Below are 24,833 nucleotides of genomic sequence, written 5' to 3' on the forward strand. Positions count from 1 at the left end.
ACAACACTTAATCCACCCACTTATTACAGATTGAGGCAAGAATTGATAGATTGCTTTTCACAAAGTGTCTTCTTTTTGCTTCTTAGACTTGTCTTGATCACCTATACATATATATTTCTCATTTTACTTTCATATATATATATATATATATATATATATATAGAGAGAGAGAGAGAGAGAGAGAGAGATGCTCCAGTTGATGCATTTTTCTTGTTTTTTCTGTTAATTACTTTGTTTGATCTTTCATCTTTGAAATGAATAAATCTAAGTTTTATGTATTTTTATAGTAATTGAGGATTAATAATATATATAATAATTTCTAAATAAAAATTTTATTTCAATAGAATTTATTATTTTTTTTAAAGATAAAACTTATTTTCGAGACATCTGAAGAAATGTAAGGAATTGGAATATAATTGAACTTTTTTTAATTATTTCAATAGCTGAATTTTAAAAGACGTGATGTTGATAGGTTATGTAATTTTCATACTTGATTTTGAAGAGATAATGAGGGTTGATATATATGATTCAAAGATTGGAATGTAAACTTTTGAATTAGAGAAATAATAATTAAATAAAAGTGAACTTTTGCAAGCTATTTATCCTTTCTAGATTTTGTTCACTTTCAGTTCCTTCTTTCCGTTTCTTTTGCCTTCTTTTCTCAGCTCACTTTTTTTTTTTGGTCATCTTTGAATTTCAAGATCAAAGTATATATATATGTAAAATGGACCCAAATTTAACATACTTAATTTCAATCTCAAAATCATGACATCGAATAGTCATAAAAATAATTTATTTAATTTCTATTTTACTAGAGCCCAGAAACAAAGCACGCCCACGATTTGCTTTTCCATTATTTTAATTTTTAATTTTTAATTTTTTGGGTAAATGATGATCAATAGGTTAACAATTAGGGCTTGAATATATAAATCAAGAACCAAAAGATTACCTAGAGCCAAACATCAATTCGCACTTCAAGCTTAATTAATTATTTTTAATTAATTGATAATAATCAAATGGAAATTATTATAATATATATTAGGTTCATCATAATAATGAATTAACCTCAATCGTGCTCTAATCCCAAACGTAGGGACACTTGGCACATCCCTATTTGTGGAGCGGACGCGCTAATTGAAATGATGATATATTGAATTAATTAGATATAAGCAGGAAATTAATCTAACAATTAATATTAAGCCCCACTAGTCCATACCATGTATCAATCTCTTTTGGGACTTGGACCTCACCAAAGCTCCACTTTCACACTCCTTTCTTGCAAGCAATGATGGTGTGTACCTTATGCTTATCACGTAGGACTTCCAAAACTAGTGTTGATTTAACACACCTAGAGATTAACTGGATAAATGCATTGTTAGAGTTTTGTCATAAGATCATTCCACAAAACATATGAATAATCAAAATCTCTATTTGACGCGAGCAAGGAATATCGAATACGAGGGTTTCTAAATACATTGGAAGAGAGTGTCACTTTTCCTCAAGAGTCAGTTTGTAACACGATCAAGTCAGGTCCCAAATTTTATACAAGAGTTTGCTTCTTAATGTAATTTCCTTGATCATGAGGCGACAATAAGACCCTTTTTTATCATCCTCAAGTCCAAACTCCTTAAACGGTCGATATTAAACCATCGTAAAGAAAGAAAGTACGTGGAAAAAAATTAAGAAAATGAAGGTAAGCCATGATTCTACTTTGAGGTGGGGAGCCGCCATTGGAGCTGTATAGGCCACTGTCATTAATCCTTTGGGCCATAATATACCTAAGAAATTAATGAAGCAAATGATGGCATATACACATATATATATATGTATATATACTTGTTCTTTAGTAATGGTTAATTTGGCCTACCATCTCTGAACTTCAAATGATTCATTGTCCATAATCTCTTGCTTTTCTTTTTGTTAGCCAGTTTTTGATCAGAGGCTACGCTCCACCAAAAATGATTCTCATCATCAGCGTTATCGCCCTCGTCCCCATACCCAAATGAACCATCACTATAGATGCAGTTTCATGCTGCACATTTTTTCTTTACCATTATGTGCGAAATGAGTCATCTTAATTATTATTTACTGCGTTCTAATTCATCAATAATTAGGGCAATCGTGTGATGCAGTACTTTTGGACAAATTAAGATTTGGGCATGCTTGAGTTGTAATAGTATTCAACATTGACTAATCTTGTCATCACACACGTCAAAACTATTTGTCCGACTAGAAAAGTTAAAAAGTATGATGATGGCCAGGGCATAAAGTCCGGCCCGCGGGACAAGTGGGATATTTGGCATAGTACGTACTATTAGTGTTGCACGAAATTGTGACTTGGAAAAATGACAAAATTAGAGGCATAATTATGAAAAGATATGCATGTAAGATATCGTGGGCTTGAATGGCGTTTAGTGTCACATGAGCAGAGCAGATCAAAGTAGGGTTTTCTCGATCAACTTTAAAAAGTTCAGGGAATAACAAGAGGAGAAAATAGCTGCATTTTTGCATAGGGTTCCATCACAAAAACTGGTCTTTAAATTGTAAACGTGTGTACATGGAAAAACATTTGTACGATTGATATATATATGATTATTAGTCTTAAATTTGAAGACTCTTTTTCTAGGACAACTCACCACCGACATGTCACTCTCTTACACCAAAACCACTATGTTTTACATGGACTTTCCTGTCATGTGTTTACATAGTACGTAACATTTTTACATCCCACTATATATATATATATATATCAAATTAAAATTTATTTCATCGATAATCTTATATACTATAGTATGCAACTGTTATATATATGATGTGTATGAATCATCTATGATTAACCAAATTGATTATGTGTTATCCTATAGCCTAGTTCAAAATCATGAATTTGAGTCTAACTAAATATGTAAGTATTTATTTTATTTTCTGTGGGATTTATTATAATTTATTTCATTATTTTTAGTTATAGTGATAGATTGATCGAATATTGATATATAACTTAATTTATTGAGATGTTGATGTAATTATATAACTATTGTTAAAATAAAAAAACTAAATTGATAATATATATATATATATATATGTGTGTGTGTGTGTGAGGAATGCGTGGTGTTTTTGGCGGGAGATATTGGGTGTGAAGAAAGGAAGGAATGAGAGGGCCATATATTTGCAGTTATTTGGGCAGATTGGTATATGTATGGCTCCCAGTCCCACCATTGCAGTTCACTCCAAAAGAGAAGGACATGACAAGATAGTAGCCACCCAGGCCACCTTCTTTTTCACTCCACGTGGCATGCCAATATCTATGACCTGCGCAACCCTACCAGTACCCTACATTCCTTTCCTAATTAAACTAATAAGAGTAGAAGTCTCTCAACAATTTCTTACATCCATGGATTCATGCTATATATGCAATCTCAATAATATTTGTCACTTTAAAAAAAAAAAATTCTTTTTTTTTTTAAATAAAAGAGAACCGATTATATTATATATTGCTGATTAATATTTACGATACATTTTACGAGCAATTATGTGCATATATAGCGTAAGGCAATTATTGTATTTACGAATTATTTAATAGAAAAAATTAAATTTAATTAAAAATGATCAATTCTTACCTAATTATAAACCATATGCCCATCATGCACATTCATGTTTATGGTTTCTGAAATAGAGTGCAGCAGGCTTAAGGTAGAGAGGGTGGCGATAGAGATAGGTTAACTAATTAATTGGGACAGTTTCTGTCCAAATTCTGATTTCTCTCTCTCTCTCTCTCTCTCTCTCTCTATATATATATATATATGGGAGCATTATGCAACGACAACTCATGCAATCTTATATATGTCGAATGAATAATAATAATGAATTAATAGAGCAGAGATAGATGGAAAGATGTTGGCTGTTGCTGCTGCTCTTAGTGGGCGACTCCAAAATATGCTCTTCCAGCGTTTATCCTTCAAGACTTTTTCTTCTCCAGATGACATCATTTATGACGAAACGTGTGAGGGTAAAGTTCCCATGTTTAAATTCACTTCATCAACAAAAATGCATTGAAATTCTATATTATACTCTTTACATTAATTTTTTTATTTTGTTTTATTAATTTAAAATTATTATCTCATTTAAATCATAGTGTATATACCCTTACGAATAACATCAACAAAAAGCAAAATATTAAAATAAAATATATACACTCGAATAACATATCATACTTTTTAAATTTTTTTGACATTTTCAAATAAAATGCCTCTTCGAAATAAATACCGAAAAAAAGTAGGTTCATCTAACTTATGACCCACATCAAGTTCAAACTGAACATCGAAATCAATAATCAAATCTTCCAATTTAACGTAACATTACAACAACCAAGATATCAATTAATTAAGATTAATCTCCATATCCTCTACCTTTCCCTGTTTCTTGTTCTTTTTTTGTCATATACAAACTAGATAGCTCAATCAATTAATTAATTCCCTTTTCGCCCCTTTACCCTGTTTTTTGTTTTACTCATCCTAACGGATTGAAATTAATTCCTTTTGGACTCATGATCTGACTTTTACAAGAATAAAGTGGCACTGTTAAGTCACTTAATCGTTTCAATCCCCCTTTTACCTTGTTAATAAATCAGTTAGCCTACCATCATTAATTTTAATAATCAAATTAGAATAGAATAACATTCACATTTATATTCGAGGTAAATTACATTGACACCTTTTGAAATTAGGTCATAATATACAAACACTTTCTATTTTTTGTAAAATTATAGTTACACAGCCTGAAGGATATTGTGCAATATCTTTCACGAGGTGTTGGTGTAAGTTATGCCTTTAAATATTGGGTGTAGTTGTAATTAGAATTATAATTTTAAATGATATAATTGTAATTTTATAAAATAAAAATATGTATTTTAATCTAATTTGAGAAGGTAAGGATGTAACTTAATTTACGGTTAGATTTAGTGAGGAGAGAAGGGTGAATGGTGAGAAACAGGCTGGCCGGTCATGACCAAAATCTGGGACAGGGAGATGGTAACAATATTCGCAGCAGTCTTTATGTCACGTGGGTTGCACCCCTCAACTCAACTCAACCCCACTCCATATTATTCAAACTGACATATCTCATATATTCAATTCTTTGTGTTGCAGATCATAAGGGATTCTATCACCAAAAACTTACAACAACCCAGTTTCAAACTACCCTCAAATTTAAAAAGAAAATAATAATAAATTCTAATATTCGATTGTCGCTATTACCAACGACTCGTCAAAATTTCCTGGTCAATGCGCCTCTTGCAAGATATTCCTTAATCAAACATATTATAAGAAAAGCAGAGCAATTTTGGATAATTATACCATACATTCCATGATTATATTTTTTTGATTTTTTTATGACATGCTTAAATTTTAAATTTTATCTATATAATTCTCCCTCTCTTGAATTTTCTGAAAATTTTGAATGGAAGTGAGAAGGAGGTAATGGTAATAGTTGAGTCACGAAGATTGTCAGGAAGTAGTATTGAGGCATCATCCGCCAGATGCAACAGACATTGAGAAACCACCAAAGAATTATAGCAACAGCAGCACACACACTACACATAGTGAGTGTGAGCGTGGGGTGGTGGGGTTAGTCTTAGCTCCCATCATTAACTCTACTCTCGTGGATTTCAGCGTTGTATGTATATTGTTTTTTTTTTTCTTTTTCTTTTATTTGTTTTCAAACATCACTTCATACCCGCGCTTATTATAAAGCAAAGAATCCGTTGATTATTTAAACAAAAATCAGAGTTTTGCACCCCACATTTTCATTTTTCCAACACAGTGAGAGGCCAACACTTTTGGACACCAAGAAAGCAACCATCCTCTTTTGAACACCGTAAAAGGAAAAGAAATAAACAAATCCCATGTTGTAATGTTTATTTTTACATACTTGGTTTGCAAGTTCTATACTCTTTCTTTCTCAAATCTCGATGCAGGTACATTTAAGATAACTTCCCTGTTACATATATATATGTGTGTGTGTGTGTGTATCAAGATTTCTGTGTTGAAATCTTGAAATGGGATCCTAATTAGGAGGTTTGATTCTTGTGTTACGTGTTTGATGTTTTGTTTCAGAAAGCAGAGAGGAGGAAAAGGTCGAATCCTAGGAAGTTTTTTTAGTAACGGGGCGGGTAAAAGACCAACAGTTTGATTTTTCTTTGTTTTTTTAGTTGATGCTGTTCTGTTCCGTTTTGGGAGCTGAAACAGTCTCTGTAAAGAGAAAAGGGTTAAAAGACTTGATCTTTTTCACGGGTCTTGTTGTTTTCTTTGTTATATATTTCTCACTCCCACAAAAGAATCTGCTCTTGAGCATGCAAGAAGGAAGAGAAATATATGAGGTGAGCGGAAGAACATGAAGAAGATGGAAAATAATAGCAGCAATACTGATGCAAATCATGGAAAAGTGCTGAAGCAGAAGGAAAGGCATATAGTTTCTTGGTCTCAGGAGGTGAGTTTCCCATTGTTTGTTTGTTTTTTCAATTTAATTTCTACTCTTCAGTTGCTGGATTGTATCATGGAGTTGATTAATCTGAATAGAATTTGTTTCACAGGAGGATGATATTCTGCGAGAGCAGATACGGTTACATGGGACTGAGAAGTAAGAATCTTGATTCCTTGGTCTTGAATAACATGGATTGTTTGATCCTGTTATGTTGGAATAATCATCATTCAGTGTTTTTGAAGGTTATTTTTGTATGGTTGAGTGAACTTATGGGTGTGATGTTTTGATAGTTGGGCAATTATTGCATCAAAGTTCAAGGATAAAACGACAAGACAGTGTCGGAGAAGGTTGGTGGAGAACAATAATAATCTTCCTCTGTTTTTATCTATAGAGTCCTGTTATCGCATCTTGCTGCAGGCCTTTGAATTAACATTATATGAACCAACTGCACCGTTATGCAGATGGTTCACTTATTTGAATTCTGATTTCAAGAGAGGAGGATGGTCACCTGAAGAAGACATGCTCTTATGTGAGGTACATCAATTTTTCCTACAACTTGTTTTTCCAGAGTCCCCGGAGTTTGCAGGACTGTTTTTATCCAAATTAATCTTTCTAGAAAGTACTTAGCTATCAGTACTTCTTCCCTTTTTAGATTAATCTTTTTAATTTCGTTATCTTTATTGGTGACTGCGTTGTAAGTAGAACTATTATTGGATAATATCATCCTGAGTATATGACAACCAGAAATTTGCATTTCATATTGATGGCAAAGATGAGCTAATGACTGAAGCTGTCTTTCAGGCACAGAAGATCTTTGGAAACAGATGGACTGAGATTGCAAAGGTGGTTCCAGGCAGGTAAAATTCAAAATATTGACCATATTTGAGTATAGTTCTTGATGTAAGGAAGTCGTGGTTACTGGTACACTCTTTTTGTTTGCAGAACTGATAATGCTGTGAAGAATCGGTTTACCACTCTGTGCAAGAAAAGGGCAAAGAGGGAAGCCTTAGCTAAAGAAAACAGCAGCACTTCTTACATCAACTTAAACAACAAAAGGGTTATATCTCGTAACGGGCTCAACGCGGATGGAGGATCCGAAAGTGCTGGACCTCTTAAAAAGATAATGTATAGTTAACCTTAAGCTTCATTAGATTTTAATTTGGGATTAATATTCTTGTAAACTTACGGTGTGATTTCAATCTAGAACCAATGTCTCAAGTACCATGGAAAATTTCAGACAAGGAGAAAAATTAGCAGGCGAGTATGGTGTTTCAGATCATCTACTTAGACCTCCATTTACAGTTCTAGCTCAAAGAGTCCACAGTTGTGAGGTTAACTTCCACACTCAGCTCCATCCCAACAATATAAAGGAGGCATCAAGTGATGGATGTGAGTTTGAGAGACCTTTTTGTTTGTAGTAACACTGTGAAATTACTCATAAGTACCTAAAGTCACAGTAGAAGGAAGAAACAAACGAGTAGATCATGCTTTTTTAAAATGATGCAACTGTTTTAGAGTACATCAATTCCAAACATAAAGATGATATATTTTTCATTTGATGTTCGTGCAGCTACAAATAACAAAACTCAGAAAACATTTCTTGAAAAGGATGATCCAAAGCTGCTTGCATTGATGCAGCAAGCAGAATTGCTCAGCTCACTAGCAGTCAAAGTTAACACAGAGAAGACAGATCAGAGTCTTGAAAATGCCTGGATGGTACGTTATAAAAGTCGTTCTGTCCTGTGTCTCATCAAAATCTTGTTGTATTGTATTATGCACCGGAATATGCTCTAAATCATTGATGAAAATTCTCTGTGGTTTAATGTGAGATTCAGCTGTGAGAATACCAACACGACATCATTTTGAAATATAATCTGCTAAGATGAAAAGATAAAGCTATAACAAATTTGAGGTTTCCGCACAATGACATGCTGTCTCCGAAATCTGCCAACCTGTGTGTTCTGATGACAATGATTCACATCTTATAAAGATCTTAAGTTTCGGGTTTAATATGGCGCAGGTCCTTCAAGATTTCCTGAAACAAAACAATGAAAACGATTTGCTCACAACCAGAAATTCAGATAGTGATTTTCAACTAGAGAAGTTCAAAGAGTTAGTGGAGGATCTAAGAAGTTCTAATCAAGGCAGTAGATCATGTTGGAGGTAACTTAGCACGCATACTGTGTTCTGCTAAAGATCTTATTTACCTCCACAGTATCTAAATTTGATTTTGGCGCAGGGAGCATGATGTATATGAGTCATCCCCAGCCAGCTCTGAATACAGTTCGGGATCAACTCTAATCTCTAACGCGGCAGGTGATAAAACAGAAGAATGTGAAGCTGAGGTCTGTGTGTTGCATAAGGAAACTGGACATGAATTGCTATCGGATCAATTAGATCAAAATTGTGCTTCTGAGAACAATGGAATATGCCATACTGCAAGCACAAATGAAGGTATAAGATATAACATGTTAATGATTCTCTCATCTTAAGTTGGTAAATTGAACACTCGTCTCGAGCTGATGATCTTTCTATGTTAATCCAGTGGAGAACATGTTGACATGCAATGATGTAAAAGCTGACAATGAAGCAGTATGTGCATATTCTAACACAGGATTCAGTTCCCCTCTTCATGTGACACCGTTATTCAGAGCATTGGCAGCAGCAATTCCCAGCCCAAAATTTTCAGAAAGTGTAAGAATTCTGATCTTTAAATGCAAAGAATAGTGCACCAATGTCATATATATTATGCTTTGTGGTAATGGCATTGGCTGCCAAACACACTGTTCCTTCCAATCATCAGTTCATCTGTACAAGATTTGTGTCCACGAAATATGCTTGTTTGAGATCCTTAAAGTTAGAAACACAGAACTTGTACAGTTTGCATTTCACCATTATTTTCTATTTCCATTGACCAATTTAACATTCACTTTGCAGGAAAAGCACTTCTTAATGAAAACACTAGGAATGGAGTCAACTTCCCCAAGCCCAATCTCCAATCCCTCCCAACCTCCACCCTGCAAGAGGTCTCTTCTCCATTGTCTATGACCATTGTCACTCATCAACCTTACGCGTGATCTGTGCAGAGTCCAAGAATCACCAAGACTATCCCTCAGGAGTTTTCGTGAATAGAGATTTTGATTTATCTTTAAAGACTTCTTTTTCCTCGGATTGCAGCCACCTCGACCTGAGTTTTTTAAGAATAGGCCTGTGGAGATCTGCTTTTTTCCTATCTAGTGTGCTAAGGAGCATTCTAGTTCTTTCTTTTGAAGATCGATTGCTGTGATCTGCGTCCAGGAGTTCTCGTCCTAATACTCACGTCGTTTCCCGTGTGCTTTGTATGGTGTGTTCATTCTTTTGTTTGTCTTATTATGGAACTCAGATATGGCACTCTGATGTTCCTTAGAGTTCTTTTGGCTACATAAGCCTATATTGTACAGACAGAACCAACACTAAAAGTTCTTAGTCACTAAATTGTAACTATACAATGGCACCTCGCCAAGATTACCTTTTAGAGAGATTTTATAGCAAAAGAAATGCAGAAAAGAGAGAGAGAGAGAGAGAGAGAGAGAGAGAGAGAGAGATGGAGCAGAAGAGGATCAACTCGATACCTCTACTGGCATATTTTGGTGTGCAGACTGCAGAGTACTATGTAATAAGTTTTCATGGTGTTCTAGTTCTTTTCTTTTGCTGATGTAATCCATATCTAATGGAGAGTTGAGGACACGCTTCTTCTTGTCTGGACTGCTACTTGTCTCACAAACATCATTTACTTACCATTAAGTGCATATAATATACAAAGATGACAGTGTAAATTGGACTTCAGTAAAGCATAAGCAGAAAAACTGGCAGCCTTAAGAAACAGATGTTAGGATTGAAGTTTTTACTTACAGGATGGTAAGATTTCACTGCTTTTTCTATGGCGTCTTCTCTGTGCCTGCCTCTGTGGGGATGGCTTGTGGGGAAGAAGAGGGGTCTGTTATTTAAATTGGTCAGCGAGTGATGGAGGAGGACAGGGGTGATCATAACCAAAGAAAAAGCTAAGAGTAAAAGAGTGGAGGGAAGCTTTTACAAATTAAAGTTTGCTTTCCCTGACAGTCACTCCTCAAATTGGTTTTGAAATTTACTGAAAAGACTTAGATTGGTCACCTTCCAGAGACTGTATCATGAGGGCATTTTAGTAAATGTATATTTCACGTGCTGAAACAATGCTCCCTTCTGTACTGTTGGGACCTCAATTGTCTGAGACAATTCTAATCAAGTGTATTAAGATTATTGCTGCTGTCCCACCTTAGCAAACGTCAGTTACTTCAAGCCTATGTTCTGCTTCTTATCTCTAGTACTCTCATGATTAAAGCTAGAATGTCAAAATAGCAAAGTTTGCACAGCAAAACTGAAGAACTTATCATAGATTGTTTAAGCATGTATAGCACCTTTACCGTTATGCTCATCATCTTGTTTGGAAAATAGAATTAATCAGAACTGTCTACGCTGAAATGTAGCAAGAAACTACAAAAACTATCCCAGTCATTCAGTTCACGTTATGAAACTTATGACTTCAGGGATACAAATATTCTATGCCTATACCTACAATTTGACCACTAGGCCTTTCACATAGAATTTTTATCTTAAGGTTAAGAATGATAAGTCTTAGTAGCAAACTTCACGAGCTAACTCATGTGGACTTCCGCTTCTTCTGCATTCTTTGCAACTTCTTCCATTTTAGGTAAATTTGGTATGACAATCCGGTGAAGACCATGACTACGCTTCCCCATTGTTTCTCCGAGAGAGGATTTCCACTCAACAGTGAAGACACCACTATGCTCACAAATTTTCGTGTTGTGGTAATAGTTGTGTTAGTCAAGGATCCAAACCGACTAATAGTTAAAAAGATAAAATTCTGGCCGACTGCTCCACAAAGACAGTAAAGAAAAATGTCCCATGCTGCCTCTGGATGTTGCTTGCAGAATCGAATTGCATCATATCCGATAGCACCTGGCCAGCCAAACATGAATATCATGTTGTAAATGGTACCCCATAAGTTCATCCCAAGCATTATGTTCCATGCATTTGTCTTCGGATACCTGAATAGCAATGTCAATTTCCATTAAATTACTACACACTATAATCATATCAGCAGTTAGTAAAGTAAAGCATCCTGCTCTAGGTGCAAAGTTGTAGACAATTTAATTTTGAGTGATATTAATGTTAAAACTTTTGGTGAGGGAAGGTCAGTAAGGAGATGAAAAGTACAAGCCCAATCTTGTGTCTGACTGTTCCCCAGTACATTAAACCACATTTATATCAACAGAGACAGTTCGAATATATCAAGTACAAAGACAGTAGGTTTGGTGGCAATTTTAACTCAGAACCTATTAGCATACTCCAGACACACCAATATGGAACGTAAGCGAAATGAAGATATGGTCTACCTGGCCGTTATTGAATCCTGAGTAGCATTGGTGAATCCATCAAAAGCAAGGTTCAGAAAACAAAGACTGTATCCAATTGGAGCATTTGGGTGTGCTAGTTTGCTTATTGTCTTCGAGCTACTCTGAGGACAAAAATTAATTACAACCATGATAATATAAAATTCAGAAACAGAGATTTCATTATGTGGTACAGAATGTAAGAAATGTAAACTCATCAAGCTCACATATTCCCGACTACATAATTGTGGATTAAATAGATGTTGGATGTTTCTTTTCATGAAGATCAAACTGAATTCTTCCTTGATGCTTCTGAACTTGGAAAAATATTAAAGAGAAAAGACACTGCAATGACATCCATAAAGGCATAAACAGCAGGGTATGAACTTGTTTCAACTGGTACTGCTCTCATTTCCTTCACTATCTTTTCATATGGAAAAATAATGGAGACTCCTGTTTGGAGGAACAGTATCAACACTTAGTGAACTCTAAGATTGGTCCCTGTTGGAAATATTTGGCTGTTCACTAATCACCAAGTGATTTCTACAAGAAAGATGTAATAGAACCAGACCATGGCAACAAGAAATTAATAGTTACCTTTGATAGTGCAAAAGTGGATATACCTCCAGCGACAAGCAATGTGCAAACATACTCAGGGAAGGTATATTTAATCCCATAAACTAGTGTTCCCATCAGCATCACTGCCCAAAGGAAATGTCAATTATAAGATGTTAGCTATGAGCTTTTCAATTTTATTCCCAGCATAAACCACCATCACAGTTGCCAGCAATAATGGTAGTTTCAACAAGATTAAAAGTAGCCAGGCTAAATTGGTCTAACTACATCCAACATCCTGTAAATGAGATGCCATAGTCTTCTTCTTCTAACCAAACAATTCCAAGAAAAACCATTCTAAAGTTCACAATGGAAAGTCAGACCATTCTAAAGTTCAAATGAAACAAATATGAGATTTAACTTGCAAACGGATTTGGTTCATGCGCTTTATTCTTTGTACCATTGAATAGTAAAAGGCATGCCTGTTCAATTAAACTATTTAACAATAATTACATAAACTCACCTGGAATCATTTTTGAGGACTTTGCCAGCACCTACAAGTATCAAGTCCAGCATTAGTCCACCACCTTGGAAGATTTTCATATAAATTAGAAGGCCAATAATCTTTAAGATCTTGAGCATGCCTGAGCAGGATAACTAATGTACTTCAGTGCTTCAATCCCCATAGCCGGGCCAATGGTGTTTGTAATGCTAGCACTCCAGTAACTCCACCATGGAGCACCGCCGTTACCAGAATTTGACCAAATCTTTATCACTTTGCAACAATCACAGTTAAAAAGATAAGCGCCCGCAGATGTATAATTCCGGTTAAACAGAAAAATGGGTGCTTCAAAAACTTACTCAAAAAAGACCACATTAAACATACTACATTTTGTGCTAAGTTCAAGAACGCCAAGTGCTCAAACCTCTTCTTATCAGGACCAAATCTCTTTGTCGACCTAAAACAGCACAATCACAAAAGACTCATGATCACTATTCGGATACGCAGAGAAATATATTACACTGAAGCAAAAAAGGCATCATAAAAAAACGTTACAAGCAACTAAGACCACAATAACTCACTCACACACGCAACACAAAGATTGCTCTACAACCATAAACTTTCCAAAATAAATTCTCAAATTTCAATCTTTTTCTCCATTTCATCTCATCCTCCCAGAAACCCGAAACCTCCAAGAATCAATCAAAGAACTAGGCAAAGGCATAAACAAAAAAAACTTGTCAATACGTATCAAAGATTAAAACCTGCAGTCACCAAAATCATGCGAGCTAAAATATAAAACTATAGATACTCACACAGTCTCCTGAAGAACGCCTTGATAAATGTAAGCCGCCCAAATCCCAGCGACACAAAAAGCCAGGAGAAAGACGCGGCGGAGTCCGGCACCGTGAGACTCCATTTGAACGGAAACGCGTGGGAAAGGGAAACCACCAGATCGCCGCCCCCCTTCCAGTAATCCAATGCACTTGTTATTTATTTCCTTTTTTATTTTTTTCAGAACATTTATGATTAAAGTCTTGTATTCTTCCAGTTTCAGTGTCAGTCAGGTACGGGGTTTTATGAGGAGAGTTGAGTTGGGGCTACGGATTTCCAGGTGGTGAACAATGACTGGTCTTATGGGTCGAAGTTGAATCTGATTGGATGGAGTACGTGGTGTACAAACCTGGGCCGGATCCGGGTCATTAGGTCTGTAATCCCTGACCCACCCCAATAACTTGGAGATGGGCCAACTTCTGGGCTGAAGTTTGAATAGCAGTTTCGTACACTTGGGTTGGGCCCATCCAATCTATCCTCTGATAGTTTCTGGGCCATCCAACTTCATAAGACTTATACTTAAATTTGACAGTCGTATCAATCATGGAAAAAATTGGGATCAATTATAGCATTTGAAAACAATTCTGTTTGTTTCTAATTTTCAATTTTTGAAATAGTAATTCAAATAAAATATATTTATTTATATATATTTTTTTTAATCATACAATTCATTATAAAATACAATCTCATTAGCTTAATCTAAATATATTCTCATTTCACACAAAAATTTATACAAAATTGAAAACACATATTTTTCACTGAAAATGAAAACACAAACAAAGAGGAAAAATTTCCAATATCACTTGACGCTTACAACTTCAATTAATCTGAACAAAAGGCCCCTCTTAAATTCTAAAACAAAAAGAAGAACAAATTTTTGTGAACTCTAAATGGTGACACTGTGTTCTTGTAAAAGATAAGTCATGGGTTTGATTCTTAGAACGAAGTTGGAACCAATTTGATCTCATTCTTTTTTTTTTTATTAAAACAAAAAAACCCCTATTTAGGGTTGAATGTTGATGTTGTAAATCAATATATGAAAGTATATATAGATTATATGTTGTATTATCATAATATATACAGGTCTCCCTATTTAGGGTCTTGCTTGTTGGTTGTTGGTTGTTTCAATGTGTGACGCAAGCAAGTTACTTCATTTTGTCAACTGAGCCAACAGAAACAAGTGAGCCAACACAAAAAGCTTCACTTGTTTGTGTTGGTACCTACCCATAAACCACATGCAATAAGATAATGGAATATTTGAGGCAGAGATTAGACAACTCCGGGTGAGAGTGAAACCAGAAGAATCATGTAAAGAGAGTCCTACCCCTGTTCAATATTATTACAAGACACGCAACAATTGGTTGGAGAACCTCGTAGTCCTCAGTGGGTGGGGTAGAAGAACCAATGCCCAAAACACTAGCTTCTTTCTTTTCCTCACTTTCTACCTTTTCTCAAAAGGATCAAATGCTTCCATTCAAAAATATATGAGTGTGTGCAACTTTAACTTTTGATCCTTGGATAGGAAATAAACTGCTCCATGACCCACAATTTTTGTCAACTCAGTTTAGATTTTTCTTTGTAACTTAAAATTATTTATAATATAAATTCACGTTATCCTTATATTTAAAAAATTAATGTGAGCGTTATTTTTTATTCTTGAACACGAATCAAGAAAGGGTTAAACAAGGCACAATTGTTTTAGCATTTTTTTTATTGTAAATTGATATCATATTTTATATATATATATATATATATATATATATTTTGGGGGGGGGGGGGGTTTATATATAATTAAATTCATGTGATCTGTATATTTAAAAGAATTATATATATAGCATATGGAAAGTAACAGTATTTTGAAATAAAAAAATTAAAAATTATAGTAAGAGGGGCCTCCACTGAGATTTATTAGATGCGTTGAGAGGGTCCCCAATGAGATCCAAAAGTCAATCTTAAGCAATTATGGTGGGAACAGATTTTATATTCTTTTGCTTCACATATAAATATATATGTAAAGGTAAAATGCCTAACAAAAATATCTAATCAAGTGGAAACTATAAAACGGGTAATAATTAATACACACCCGAATTTTGATTGGGTGGTTGCAATGTCAAAATAATGTATTTTATTCAATATTAATACTATAATAGCGAAATTTTCACAAATTTACAATGAAGGTAATAATAGGAACAACCATCAATCATGTTTTAATTTGGTTGTTAATTTTATGAACAAATTTATAGTTATATGTTAGAATCTCATCAGACTGTGTGCTTATTTATTTTACTTTGTTTAAATTATTGTACATAGGTTGAATTCAACAATGTTTGTCACAGTTAAATGTGAAATGGATTGAGCAGCGGGGAAAGGGAAACACGTTTAATACAGGATAAGAGAAACCCGTTTTCGCCATTTACTTGGGTAGGAGTAAGGAGTAGGACACCTCCCAAAGAGATAGATGTGATTGTGAGTGAATACTGAAGCAGGCAATCAGGTGAAAGAATTTAAGGCAACCTCCATTTTCCTATCTATGCAGTTTTCCTTCTGTTTTCTCACTTGTCTCTGCATTTTGCAAGAAAGTTGAGAACCTCTTGTCTTCTTCTGTTGCCTGAAGCATCTCTGTTTCACTGAATTCCCCAGCGAAACGTATAGAAATCTGTTCAGTTCAGGTATGTTAAAGAGCGGGCTTCATTTCCTGCGCTATTCTTGAATTATTTTTCGACCCTTTATTTCTCTTTTCTTACTTGATTGTTCTCTTGAAGTGTGTTTCGAGGCCCCTTTTGTTGTTGGTCTCTGTAGAGCAGATAATTATGGGAAACTGCTTTGGTTCATCGGCAAGAATTGATGCAACTCTCACCAACCCATCTGGTATTTTCATCTCTTCTGTTTCTTTTATCTCTCTGTTTTGTTTGTGGAGAAAACTTTGGAATGATAGAGAGAGTAAAGATGTCTTTTTGACAAGTGTAGTTTCTGTTTATGATCTTGTATGATTTGGATGGCTTAAGGTTGTAGGCAAAGTCCAATTCTAGGACCTGTAAAGTGAAAGGGAAAAATGCAATTTACCATATTGCAAATGTGCAAATGGTAAAATTGCTATATTTTTTTTATAGGCAGTAATTTGTTCATTTGCAATATTACAGTGTAAATTGCATTGAACCTTAAAGTGAAATTTGGTTGGCTTTTGCCTTTTCTAGTTTGGTTGTTATTTCAGAAGTTGGCCCTGTTTCCAACTTATTGGAATGAGGAAATGATTAAAATCACACATTCCTGTTCTCTTGTTGATTTCTTTTGGTATTTTAATCAGAAAAACTTTGGAGGAAGTCAATTTGTTGGCTTTTATTTGTTTGATGCTCGAATTCCCTCTGAGTTACATATCTAAATGTTCTGTTTCTAGAGTAATTAAAATCATTAAAACATTCTTTTTTTTTTTTTTTTTTGAGTTTGTCTGATCATACTAGTACTCTGTATGCTGGCAAGATTCTCTGATCACCCATGCTTGGAGTTTGGATGTTTGTGTAGGTTCTGTTCACTGTGATTCTAGTTAGAGGGGGATTTTTCTTGTCATTTTGTAAAACATCATATAAAAGGCCAAAACAAGAGAAAAAAGGATATAAATTCTAAATATGATTGAAGATAAGCTGATGACCGTTGCTTCCACAGATTCATCACATAGACTGCTATAATAGGAATCTTTTTACGTGGATTTTTTAGCTGTTAGGAAATCGCACTTCACATAAGTAAACATTTTTGGCCTTAATAAATGAAGGACGTTGTTAACTAAAATATTAATCACATAGTTAATCTATTCACTCCATGTTTATTGTTAATTATTTTGAATCCATTGCTGTCTCTGAGTTTCTTTAGAGTTAATCAAACAGAGTACATTTCCAATGAAGACTAGTGAATCATTTTTAGCACTCAATCTTTAATACGGGGAAAAATTATAACATTTCAATAGATTCTTGGAAGATGTCAGCTCATGAGTTGATTGGAGGTAAATACGCTCATATCTTGCGTTTGTTCTTTTTTTGAGCTTCAGAAGCTTCGAAATTTCCTAGCAAAACCAGAAATTCCACTGCTCCTTCCAACATAAGCATTCCTTCGTACAGTGTCAAAAGCAATGCTGAAAGTCTTCCAACTCCAAGATCGGAAGCTGAAATTCTATCGTCTCCGAATGTTAAGGCCTTCTCATTTAATGAGTTAAAGAGCGCGACCAGAAACTTTCGACCTGACAGTCTTCTCGGTGAAGGAGGATTTGGCTATGTTTTTAAAGGATGGATTGATGAGCACACTCTTACTGCTGCAAAGCCTGGATCTGGATTGGTCATTGCGGTCAAGAAGTTGAAGCCTGAGGGTTTCCAGGGCCACAAGGAGTGGTTGGTATGTCTTTCTTTTGCCACATATGGCTTAACTAATCAAATTCTTACTGGTATCAATTTTAACAGTGTCTAATATATGCAGACAGAAGTTAATTATCTGGGGCAACTTCGTCATCCAAACTTAGTTAAACTTATTGGGTACTGTTTTGAGGGTGATAATCGGCTTTTGGTATATGAATTCATGCCAAAAGGAAGCCTGGAGAATCATTTATTCAGAAGTAAGTGTTGCTCTTGAGATAAACAAATAGACTGTTGTTGAAGATCTTTCCTATTGATATATTGATGTCATTCTCAACTAATGCATCATATGTTGGATAAATTCTTGACTTATATGTCTTTGCACTTTTACTTAGTGTCCGGTTATCAACTGCATTTATTCTTTCCATAACTCTCTACTCCATCTTTCACTTCTTGGTGTTATAGTGATTAGCAAGATTTGTGAATTGCCACATACATGCATGGGATAAAAACATTATTAAGAATGTTTGATTAATAAGACTTTTAGCATGAAGCTGTTAATTTCGTGCATTCATTGCCAGAACCTAGGTTGGATTTTGACCTCTGTCAATTATGATTTTATATATGTATTGCCTACAAACTTATTGCATGATTGTAACTCTACAACTAGATCTCAATCAGAAATATTTTATGTTATTCGTAGCAACTTGTCTGAAACTCTCAGTTTTGGACCTCTAGCATCTGGTCGAAAACATGTGCAGACATTTAAATTACATTATATGCATGCATTGCAGGAGGGCCTCAACCCCTCACTTGGGCTACGAGGATCAAGGTTGCAATAGGTGCTGCCAGAGGCCTTTCTTTCTTGCATGAGGCGGAGGAACAAGTGATATACAGAGATTTTAAGGCATCTAACATTCTTCTCGATGGGGTATCTTCAGAACGAGATTCTCATCTTCCACTGGCTTTATCACAAACAATTCTTCAACTGTTGCTATTTTACACTCTGACCATTCTTTTCCGGGATGCAGGAATTCAATGCCAAGTTGTCCGACTTTGGTTTGGCCAAAGCTGGCCCAACTGGCGATCGGACTCATGTTTCAACTCAAGTTTTGGGTACACAAGGATATGCTGCGCCAGAATATGTCGCCACAGGTTCATTTATTTAACACATAATTACATAGACCCCTCCCGTGATTTAGACATCTTTAGAAAAATCCCTTGGTCTTGTAAAAATGTTGCTGGACCCTTGCTGACATATTTACACTGCAGATTCCTCTTGGAGACCAGAGTGCTAGAGGGAATTTGTAGTGTAAAATATGCCTGCAAGAGCTTTAGCGTAATTTTTTAAAATTAAGTGTTTTCTTTTTTAATATATGCAAACCTGCAGGGGATTTTTATGTAATTGTCCTTCAATTTAAAATGCTTCTGCAGTTTTTGTTTGCATTTCATTTGATCTTTCATTATTGAGCAGGTCGATTAACAACCAAAAGCGATGTGTACAGTTTTGGGGTTGTTATGCTTGAACTGCTATCTGGACGACGGGCTGTTGATGAAACAAAAGTAGGGGTCGAGCAAAAGCTAGTTGAGTGGGCAAGACCATATATGGGCGACAAGAGAAAGTTGTTCCGGATTATGGACACCAAACTGGAGGGGCAATACCCTCAGAAAGCAGCATATACTGCCGCTACTGTTGCTGTGATGTGCCTAAGCCACGAGGCAAAACTCAGGCCTCGCATGGCGGAGGTTTTAGCCACACTCGAACAGCTCCAAGCTCCAAACACTACCACCCAATTGAAGCCAGAAAATCGTGCTGCTCTCGGTCATGTATATATGTCTCCAATAAAACAACATTCACCTCTGAGTATGACGCCGCTGGCTTCCCCATTGCAAGCACAGCGAAGATCTTCAAGTGTAAGATGAGGCAGTCAGGCAAATTATCAACAGCCCCTGCTGGGGTTAGCATCTCTAGTATTTCCTGTTTCAGGCCTGTCAAATGGACAGAGAATTCCCCGACCCAGGCTCATCAGGGAATACCCATATCCTGGACCTGTTTCTTGTAGCTGTAAATTTCTCTTGTAGGGCATAATGTTGATTTTTGTTTCATTTCTGGATTATGGCTTCTGACTGGAGACGGTTAAATCACATATATTCACTTTAAGATATAATCATCTTATATATTCTGGATTTTTATGATATTTGTTTAATTAATTCTCAAGAAAGATGACCAGAACTACTTCCCTTGGCATAAAAAAGCCAAAATTCACTGTTTTAAACATTGTGTTTCATACAGTTTTGTACTTGAATTAGATAATTACATGAGAAACAAACATTGCAACTTATATGAATTTCTGGTTCATTAAGCAACTATATATGTCCCTATATATAAATAAAAAAAATAAAAGAATAAGTTAAAAGCAAAGTTCATATATATATGGAAGTTTTTAATATCTATACTATTTATTATGGGTCAAAACTTTAAAATAACTACAATAAATAAAATGTGTATTGATCAAAATATTTGTAACTCTATTTATTTTTTCAACAAGTCATTATTTCTTTTGCTCAATTAGTTCTATCAGTAAACTTTTTTTGGTATTACACAATTAAATTAATTAATTTTATCAGATCTGATAAGTTATTCATATTAGTTTTTTATAAAAAAAAATTAATTACAATACTAAAAATAAATAACTTAAGCAAACACATGGAATATGTTGCGGTACGTTAATACGCTCCGGATTTAGACACAAAGTGCAAAACTTCTAGGTGGAGCATAAGCCAACTGTAACTGTAAGTATTCTACTTGACTTGGGATTCAAACTCCTCCAAAACATTAACAACTCTCACAACGCTTTATAAATACTACGTACTAATTCCTCACTGTCCCTCGTTACCAATCTCCCCCGCATCTGTTTTCAGTCTTCCCTCAAAACCCCCTTCAGGTTCATCTTCATCTTCTTGAAACCTAAGCCATGCAAGATTTCAGAACCTGCGTCGAGCAGTTGTTCCTAGATACCAAACAACTGCAACAAAAATCATTCACATCCCAAGATCCGACCCTCCCCGCCTCTGACGAACTCCAGATCAACTTCATGTTTTCCTGCCAACCCGTTTTCTTAGAATGGATTTCAGTCCCAGATTCTCCCCAGCCTGAGTTTCTGAGAAGGGTCGACCAGCCGTCTACCGAGAAACTCATCCGGATCAATTTACAGCAGTTGTTAACAGCGCGCAGAACCATCAGAAGAAAACTCAAATGCTTGCCTGTCAGGGCCAGCGTGCGCCGGGAGTTGTCCGAGTTCGCTGTGAACAAAGCGTGGGACGTCGTTGAATCCACGCCCGTGGAGCATAACACGGTATATCTTCATTTCAGAATGCTCATGATTCACAAGCACGTTTTCGACGAGAGCCATGCCACCAATTCGATGGAAGAGGATGAGGAGTATTTGGTTCCTGCTGTGGAGTCGTCGATCGAGTCCTTGGAGAGCAAGAGATTGACGGAGGCTGGAACTTGCTCTATTTGCTTGGAAGATCTCGTGTGCGGCGGTGAAGGTGTGTTGATGCCTTGTTCGCATATTTTTCATGGGGATTGCATCAAGAAGTGGCTGAGGACTAGTCATTATTGCCCTATTTGTCGGTTTGAAATGCCCACGAGTTAAGAATTTTTGTATTCAAATGAGGTTTAATCCTTCGAATCAAATTAAATAAATAGTTTGTGTATGTAATTAATCATATTATTTAAATTTGTACATTAATCATACAATAAATATAATATATTTATAATATAATTTATTTAAATTTTATCAGATCTAATTCAAATTAGAATTTTTCAAGGAGTTAGATTAATATGCACAGTGGGCCGAACTAGACTAACCCGACACAAGACCAAATTGAATCAATAAAAAAATGAGTTGGGTTGATCCAGGCTCGTTTGGGACATGACTGGTTCTGGATCTGTACCAGGTATTGAAATTTGGGATCAAGCCAGCCTAATGGCTCAAAATTATCTGGTCTTGAATCGGGCCTGGATCATATCTGTTAGGCTATTTTTTTAATTAAAATAATGTATTACATACAACTTTCATTTTATTTTTCTAAACTAACTATGCTAATAGTTTTTTATATTTTTAACACTCTAAAAAATTACTATATTATCATCTAAGTTTATTATTGTAAGCTTGTTCTAGTCAAATTATAATTATTTAAGTTTATTATATAATCTTAATTATTATTATTTTTTAGTTATGATTTTCTGTGTGATTTTAATATTACTTATTTTATTAATAATACAACCATATTGGTTGCTAATGAGAAACTTGAGTGGCTTATAAAACCCAAAACCTCCTCTACCTGACAAACCCGTGAGGCTTATATGAAGTCAAAGTGGACAATACATCGCATAATGGGACATCAATCGAGTAGCAAGTCGCATAAATTTGACGTTGTCTGTGGGAACGATGCCATGTGCTCCTCCTAAATCCTTCGTTTGGGGGCTGATGATGTAGGCAAGCATCCCACATTGGTTGTAGACGAGAAGCTTGAATTACTAATAAATCCTAAGTCCTCCTCTCCCTAAATCGTTAGGCTCATACGAAGTCAAAACGAATAATAACTTGCGCAACAAGGGACTGATGAATCGCAAGTTGCATCATGAGTTTGGACAAAAAATGACGGGGTAGCAAAACCAAATTACATAAATTTTTTATTTTACTCCTTATTTAAATGCCTATGTACTAATTTTATACTTAGAATGGAAAAAATATAATAACGTTAAGATCACTTCATATATATATATATATCATTTTATCCACTTTATAAGTATAAAAATAAATATAAGAATGCTAAATTAGGGACAAAATTAAAAATTCATATAAAATTTTTTTAGCTAATGCAACATTTTTCGTCCAAACCCTATGATAAAAGGTTAGGTGTAGACATGGAAATTTTGAAGAGGGTATAAATGTAATTTTAATTTTTTTTTTTTCAAAAAAAGTGTAATTTTATATTTTGGAACCACGTCCAAGTGTAATTATAAATCTAAATTATAATCACTACAAACATATATAATAATGGTGACAATTTTAAAACCATCGTTAATATTAAGTGACAATAACTTTGATCTTTTCACTATATAATTACTAGTGATAAAAATTACGTATAAAATATTATAGAACTTTAGCTATACAAGAAAACACAAATATAATGACAATAAATAAATATATTATCGTTAACTTGACAGCATACATGTGTCATTATTTGTTTCTAATGAAATTTAATGCACAATTTTTGTATCACAAATTCTTGCTAATGACAATTTTTATAAAATAATTAAACGTACGCAATAGAATTCTTTTCACTAAATTTATATTATTAATAAAGCTTCAATGGCCTATTGAGTTTTTTAGTGCATCAACAAAATTACCCTATTTAAAAAGATAATACCAAATCAAAATTTCTCTTTCGTTTTCTGTTTTCGACTGAACTTTTATTTGTTTAATTTTGTTCTCTCTTATCTCTCATCTCACTTTTCTTATATAAATTTTATTTTTCCAATCTCTTATTTAATTTTTTCTTTTATCTTTACCTATTCTTAATTTCACTTATTATAGAGTAATAAATACTTAGATAATGAAAAACATCATGTAATAACAAAATTTGATAAATACTTATAATTTTAAATTTAAAAAATTAAACACACATCAAGTGTTGTGATTGTGCTAGTGTGTGTAATTAATAACAACATTAAAATTATTACTCTACTTTTTTTCTTAATATTCAATTTTTTTTGGTTAGTAAAGTCCTAAATATTATAATTAAGGTAATCTCCTCGTACATCTTGAAATCTAAATCTTGAAGGATCCAAACAATCTTGAAAATCCGATACCATTCAGAAACAAATTCCACCTTATCCTAATTGTCCCAGAATTCTTGAAACTAATACAGAAGTTGTTGAGGCCTATGAGCACACCGGCATCTCGAACCGACAGAGGGGGCAGTAATGGCTGGTGGTCAGCCACTTGTTGATGCAATCTCCATGAAAAACATGTGAACAGGGCATGCAAACTCCATCACAACCCTCCTCAAACTCTTCCATGCAAATAGAGCAAGAAGTTCCAGGTTCGGTTATCTTCTTTCTCTCCAGTGAAGCTATCGACGAGTCGGCTGCCGGAATCATAAAATCCGTATCTTCTTCCATCGATTGTTGGAGAATCTGATCAATGACTGTTTCGTTGTAAATGCGCTTGTGACTCACAGAGACACGGAAGTCCATGTGTAGAAGGTTGTGCCCCGGCGGCGTGGAAATAACAGCACGTCGAGTTTGCTCCAGCACGAAATCAAGCAATTCTCGGCGCTCCACGCCCCAGACAGGCCAGTTTATGAGCTCCATGTCGATGATTTCGCGTGCTCGTTCGTGCCACAAGAACTGTCGGAGACTGAGGTGGATGAAGGACTCAATTCGGGGATGCTGAACCTCATCCAGAAACTGAGGCTCTGCAGAATATGAAGTTATGACCCAATCGGAGAAGTAAGCGTTGCAAGAGAGTTTAAGATCGATCAAGAATAGAGGATGGGAGTAGGGGGGCTGCTCGCGAATTGTCAATGGAGTTTCGGCTTCTAGCGTAATGCGTGAGGAGACGGAATGTACATCTTCCATGTTGAAGAATTCAAGAAGATCGAGTGGAAGGAATATAACAGGAATGA

General features: G+C 35.1%; 5 protein-coding genes and 1 long non-coding RNA gene across 8 annotated transcripts; 3 read left to right on the forward strand and 3 right to left on the reverse strand.

Moving 5' to 3' along the window:
• Positions 1-5,465: 5,465 nt before the first annotated feature.
• LOC105156552 (transcription factor MYB124) lies at positions 5,466-10,210 on the forward strand. Of its 2 annotated transcripts, none has more exons than XM_020691436.2 (13): positions 5,466-5,968; positions 6,108-6,480; positions 6,584-6,630; positions 6,765-6,821; positions 6,936-7,008; positions 7,276-7,331; positions 7,417-7,599; positions 7,679-7,731; positions 8,045-8,190; positions 8,495-8,637; positions 8,714-8,928; positions 9,020-9,168; positions 9,412-10,210. In XM_020691436.2, the coding sequence occupies exons 2-13, from the start codon at positions 6,385-6,387 to the stop codon at positions 9,520-9,522; spliced, it is 1,329 nt and encodes a 442-aa protein (XP_020547095.1). In that variant the 5' UTR covers positions 5,466-5,968; positions 6,108-6,384; the 3' UTR covers positions 9,523-10,210. The 2 variants fall into 2 exon arrangements, with proteins under 2 accessions (XP_020547095.1, XP_011071018.1); XM_011072716.3 differs by having other exon boundaries at positions 5,470-5,968; positions 7,679-7,863.
• LOC110011392 (uncharacterized) lies at positions 7,932-8,820 on the reverse strand. Its single transcript, XR_002286402.2, has 2 exons — positions 8,682-8,820; positions 7,932-8,509 (listed from the first exon to the last, which is right to left on the reverse strand). It is a non-coding gene; the product is annotated as an uncharacterized LOC110011392 (long non-coding RNA).
• A 719-nt stretch (positions 10,211-10,929) lies between the features above and the next one.
• On the reverse strand, positions 10,930-14,036 carry LOC105156553 (UDP-galactose/UDP-glucose transporter 3). The gene is made up of 7 exons (XM_011072718.3): positions 13,776-14,036; positions 13,320-13,417; positions 13,103-13,233; positions 12,982-13,012; positions 12,501-12,604; positions 11,907-12,028; positions 10,930-11,558 (listed from the first exon to the last, which is right to left on the reverse strand). Exons 1-7 carry the CDS (start codon positions 13,877-13,879, stop codon positions 11,150-11,152), a joined length of 999 nt encoding a protein of 332 aa, XP_011071020.1. The 5' UTR covers positions 13,880-14,036; the 3' UTR covers positions 10,930-11,149.
• Positions 14,037-16,060: 2,024 nt separating this feature from the next.
• LOC105156554 (putative serine/threonine-protein kinase PBL3) lies at positions 16,061-20,327 on the forward strand. 2 transcript variants are annotated; one of them, XM_011072720.3, is made up of 8 exons: positions 16,061-16,288; positions 16,371-16,463; positions 16,557-16,662; positions 17,834-18,174; positions 18,256-18,391; positions 18,926-19,062; positions 19,163-19,286; positions 19,606-20,327. In XM_011072720.3, exons 3-8 carry the CDS (start codon positions 16,605-16,607, stop codon positions 20,052-20,054), a joined length of 1,245 nt encoding a protein of 414 aa, XP_011071022.1. In that variant the 5' UTR covers positions 16,061-16,288; positions 16,371-16,463; positions 16,557-16,604; the 3' UTR covers positions 20,055-20,327. The 2 variants fall into 2 exon arrangements, with proteins under 2 accessions (XP_011071022.1, XP_020547099.1); XM_020691440.2 differs by having other exon boundaries at positions 16,375-16,463.
• A 779-nt stretch (positions 20,328-21,106) lies between these two features.
• Positions 21,107-21,790, forward strand: LOC105156761 (uncharacterized). The gene has a single exon (XM_011072980.1). The coding sequence runs from the start codon at positions 21,107-21,109 to the stop codon at positions 21,788-21,790; it is 684 nt and encodes a 227-aa protein (XP_011071282.1).
• A 2,297-nt stretch (positions 21,791-24,087) lies between these two features.
• Positions 24,088-24,786, reverse strand: LOC105156762 (uncharacterized). The gene has a single exon (XM_011072981.1). The coding sequence runs from the start codon at positions 24,784-24,786 to the stop codon at positions 24,088-24,090; it is 699 nt and encodes a 232-aa protein (XP_011071283.1).
• Positions 24,787-24,833: the final 47 nt, after the last annotated feature.

The sequence above is a fragment of the Sesamum indicum genome, linkage group LG2 (assembly GCF_026168435.1).
Source record: "Sesamum indicum cultivar Baizhima isolate 11 linkage group LG2, ASM2616843v1, whole genome shotgun sequence".
Taxonomy (NCBI): Eukaryota; Viridiplantae; Streptophyta; class Magnoliopsida; order Lamiales; family Pedaliaceae; genus Sesamum; species Sesamum indicum.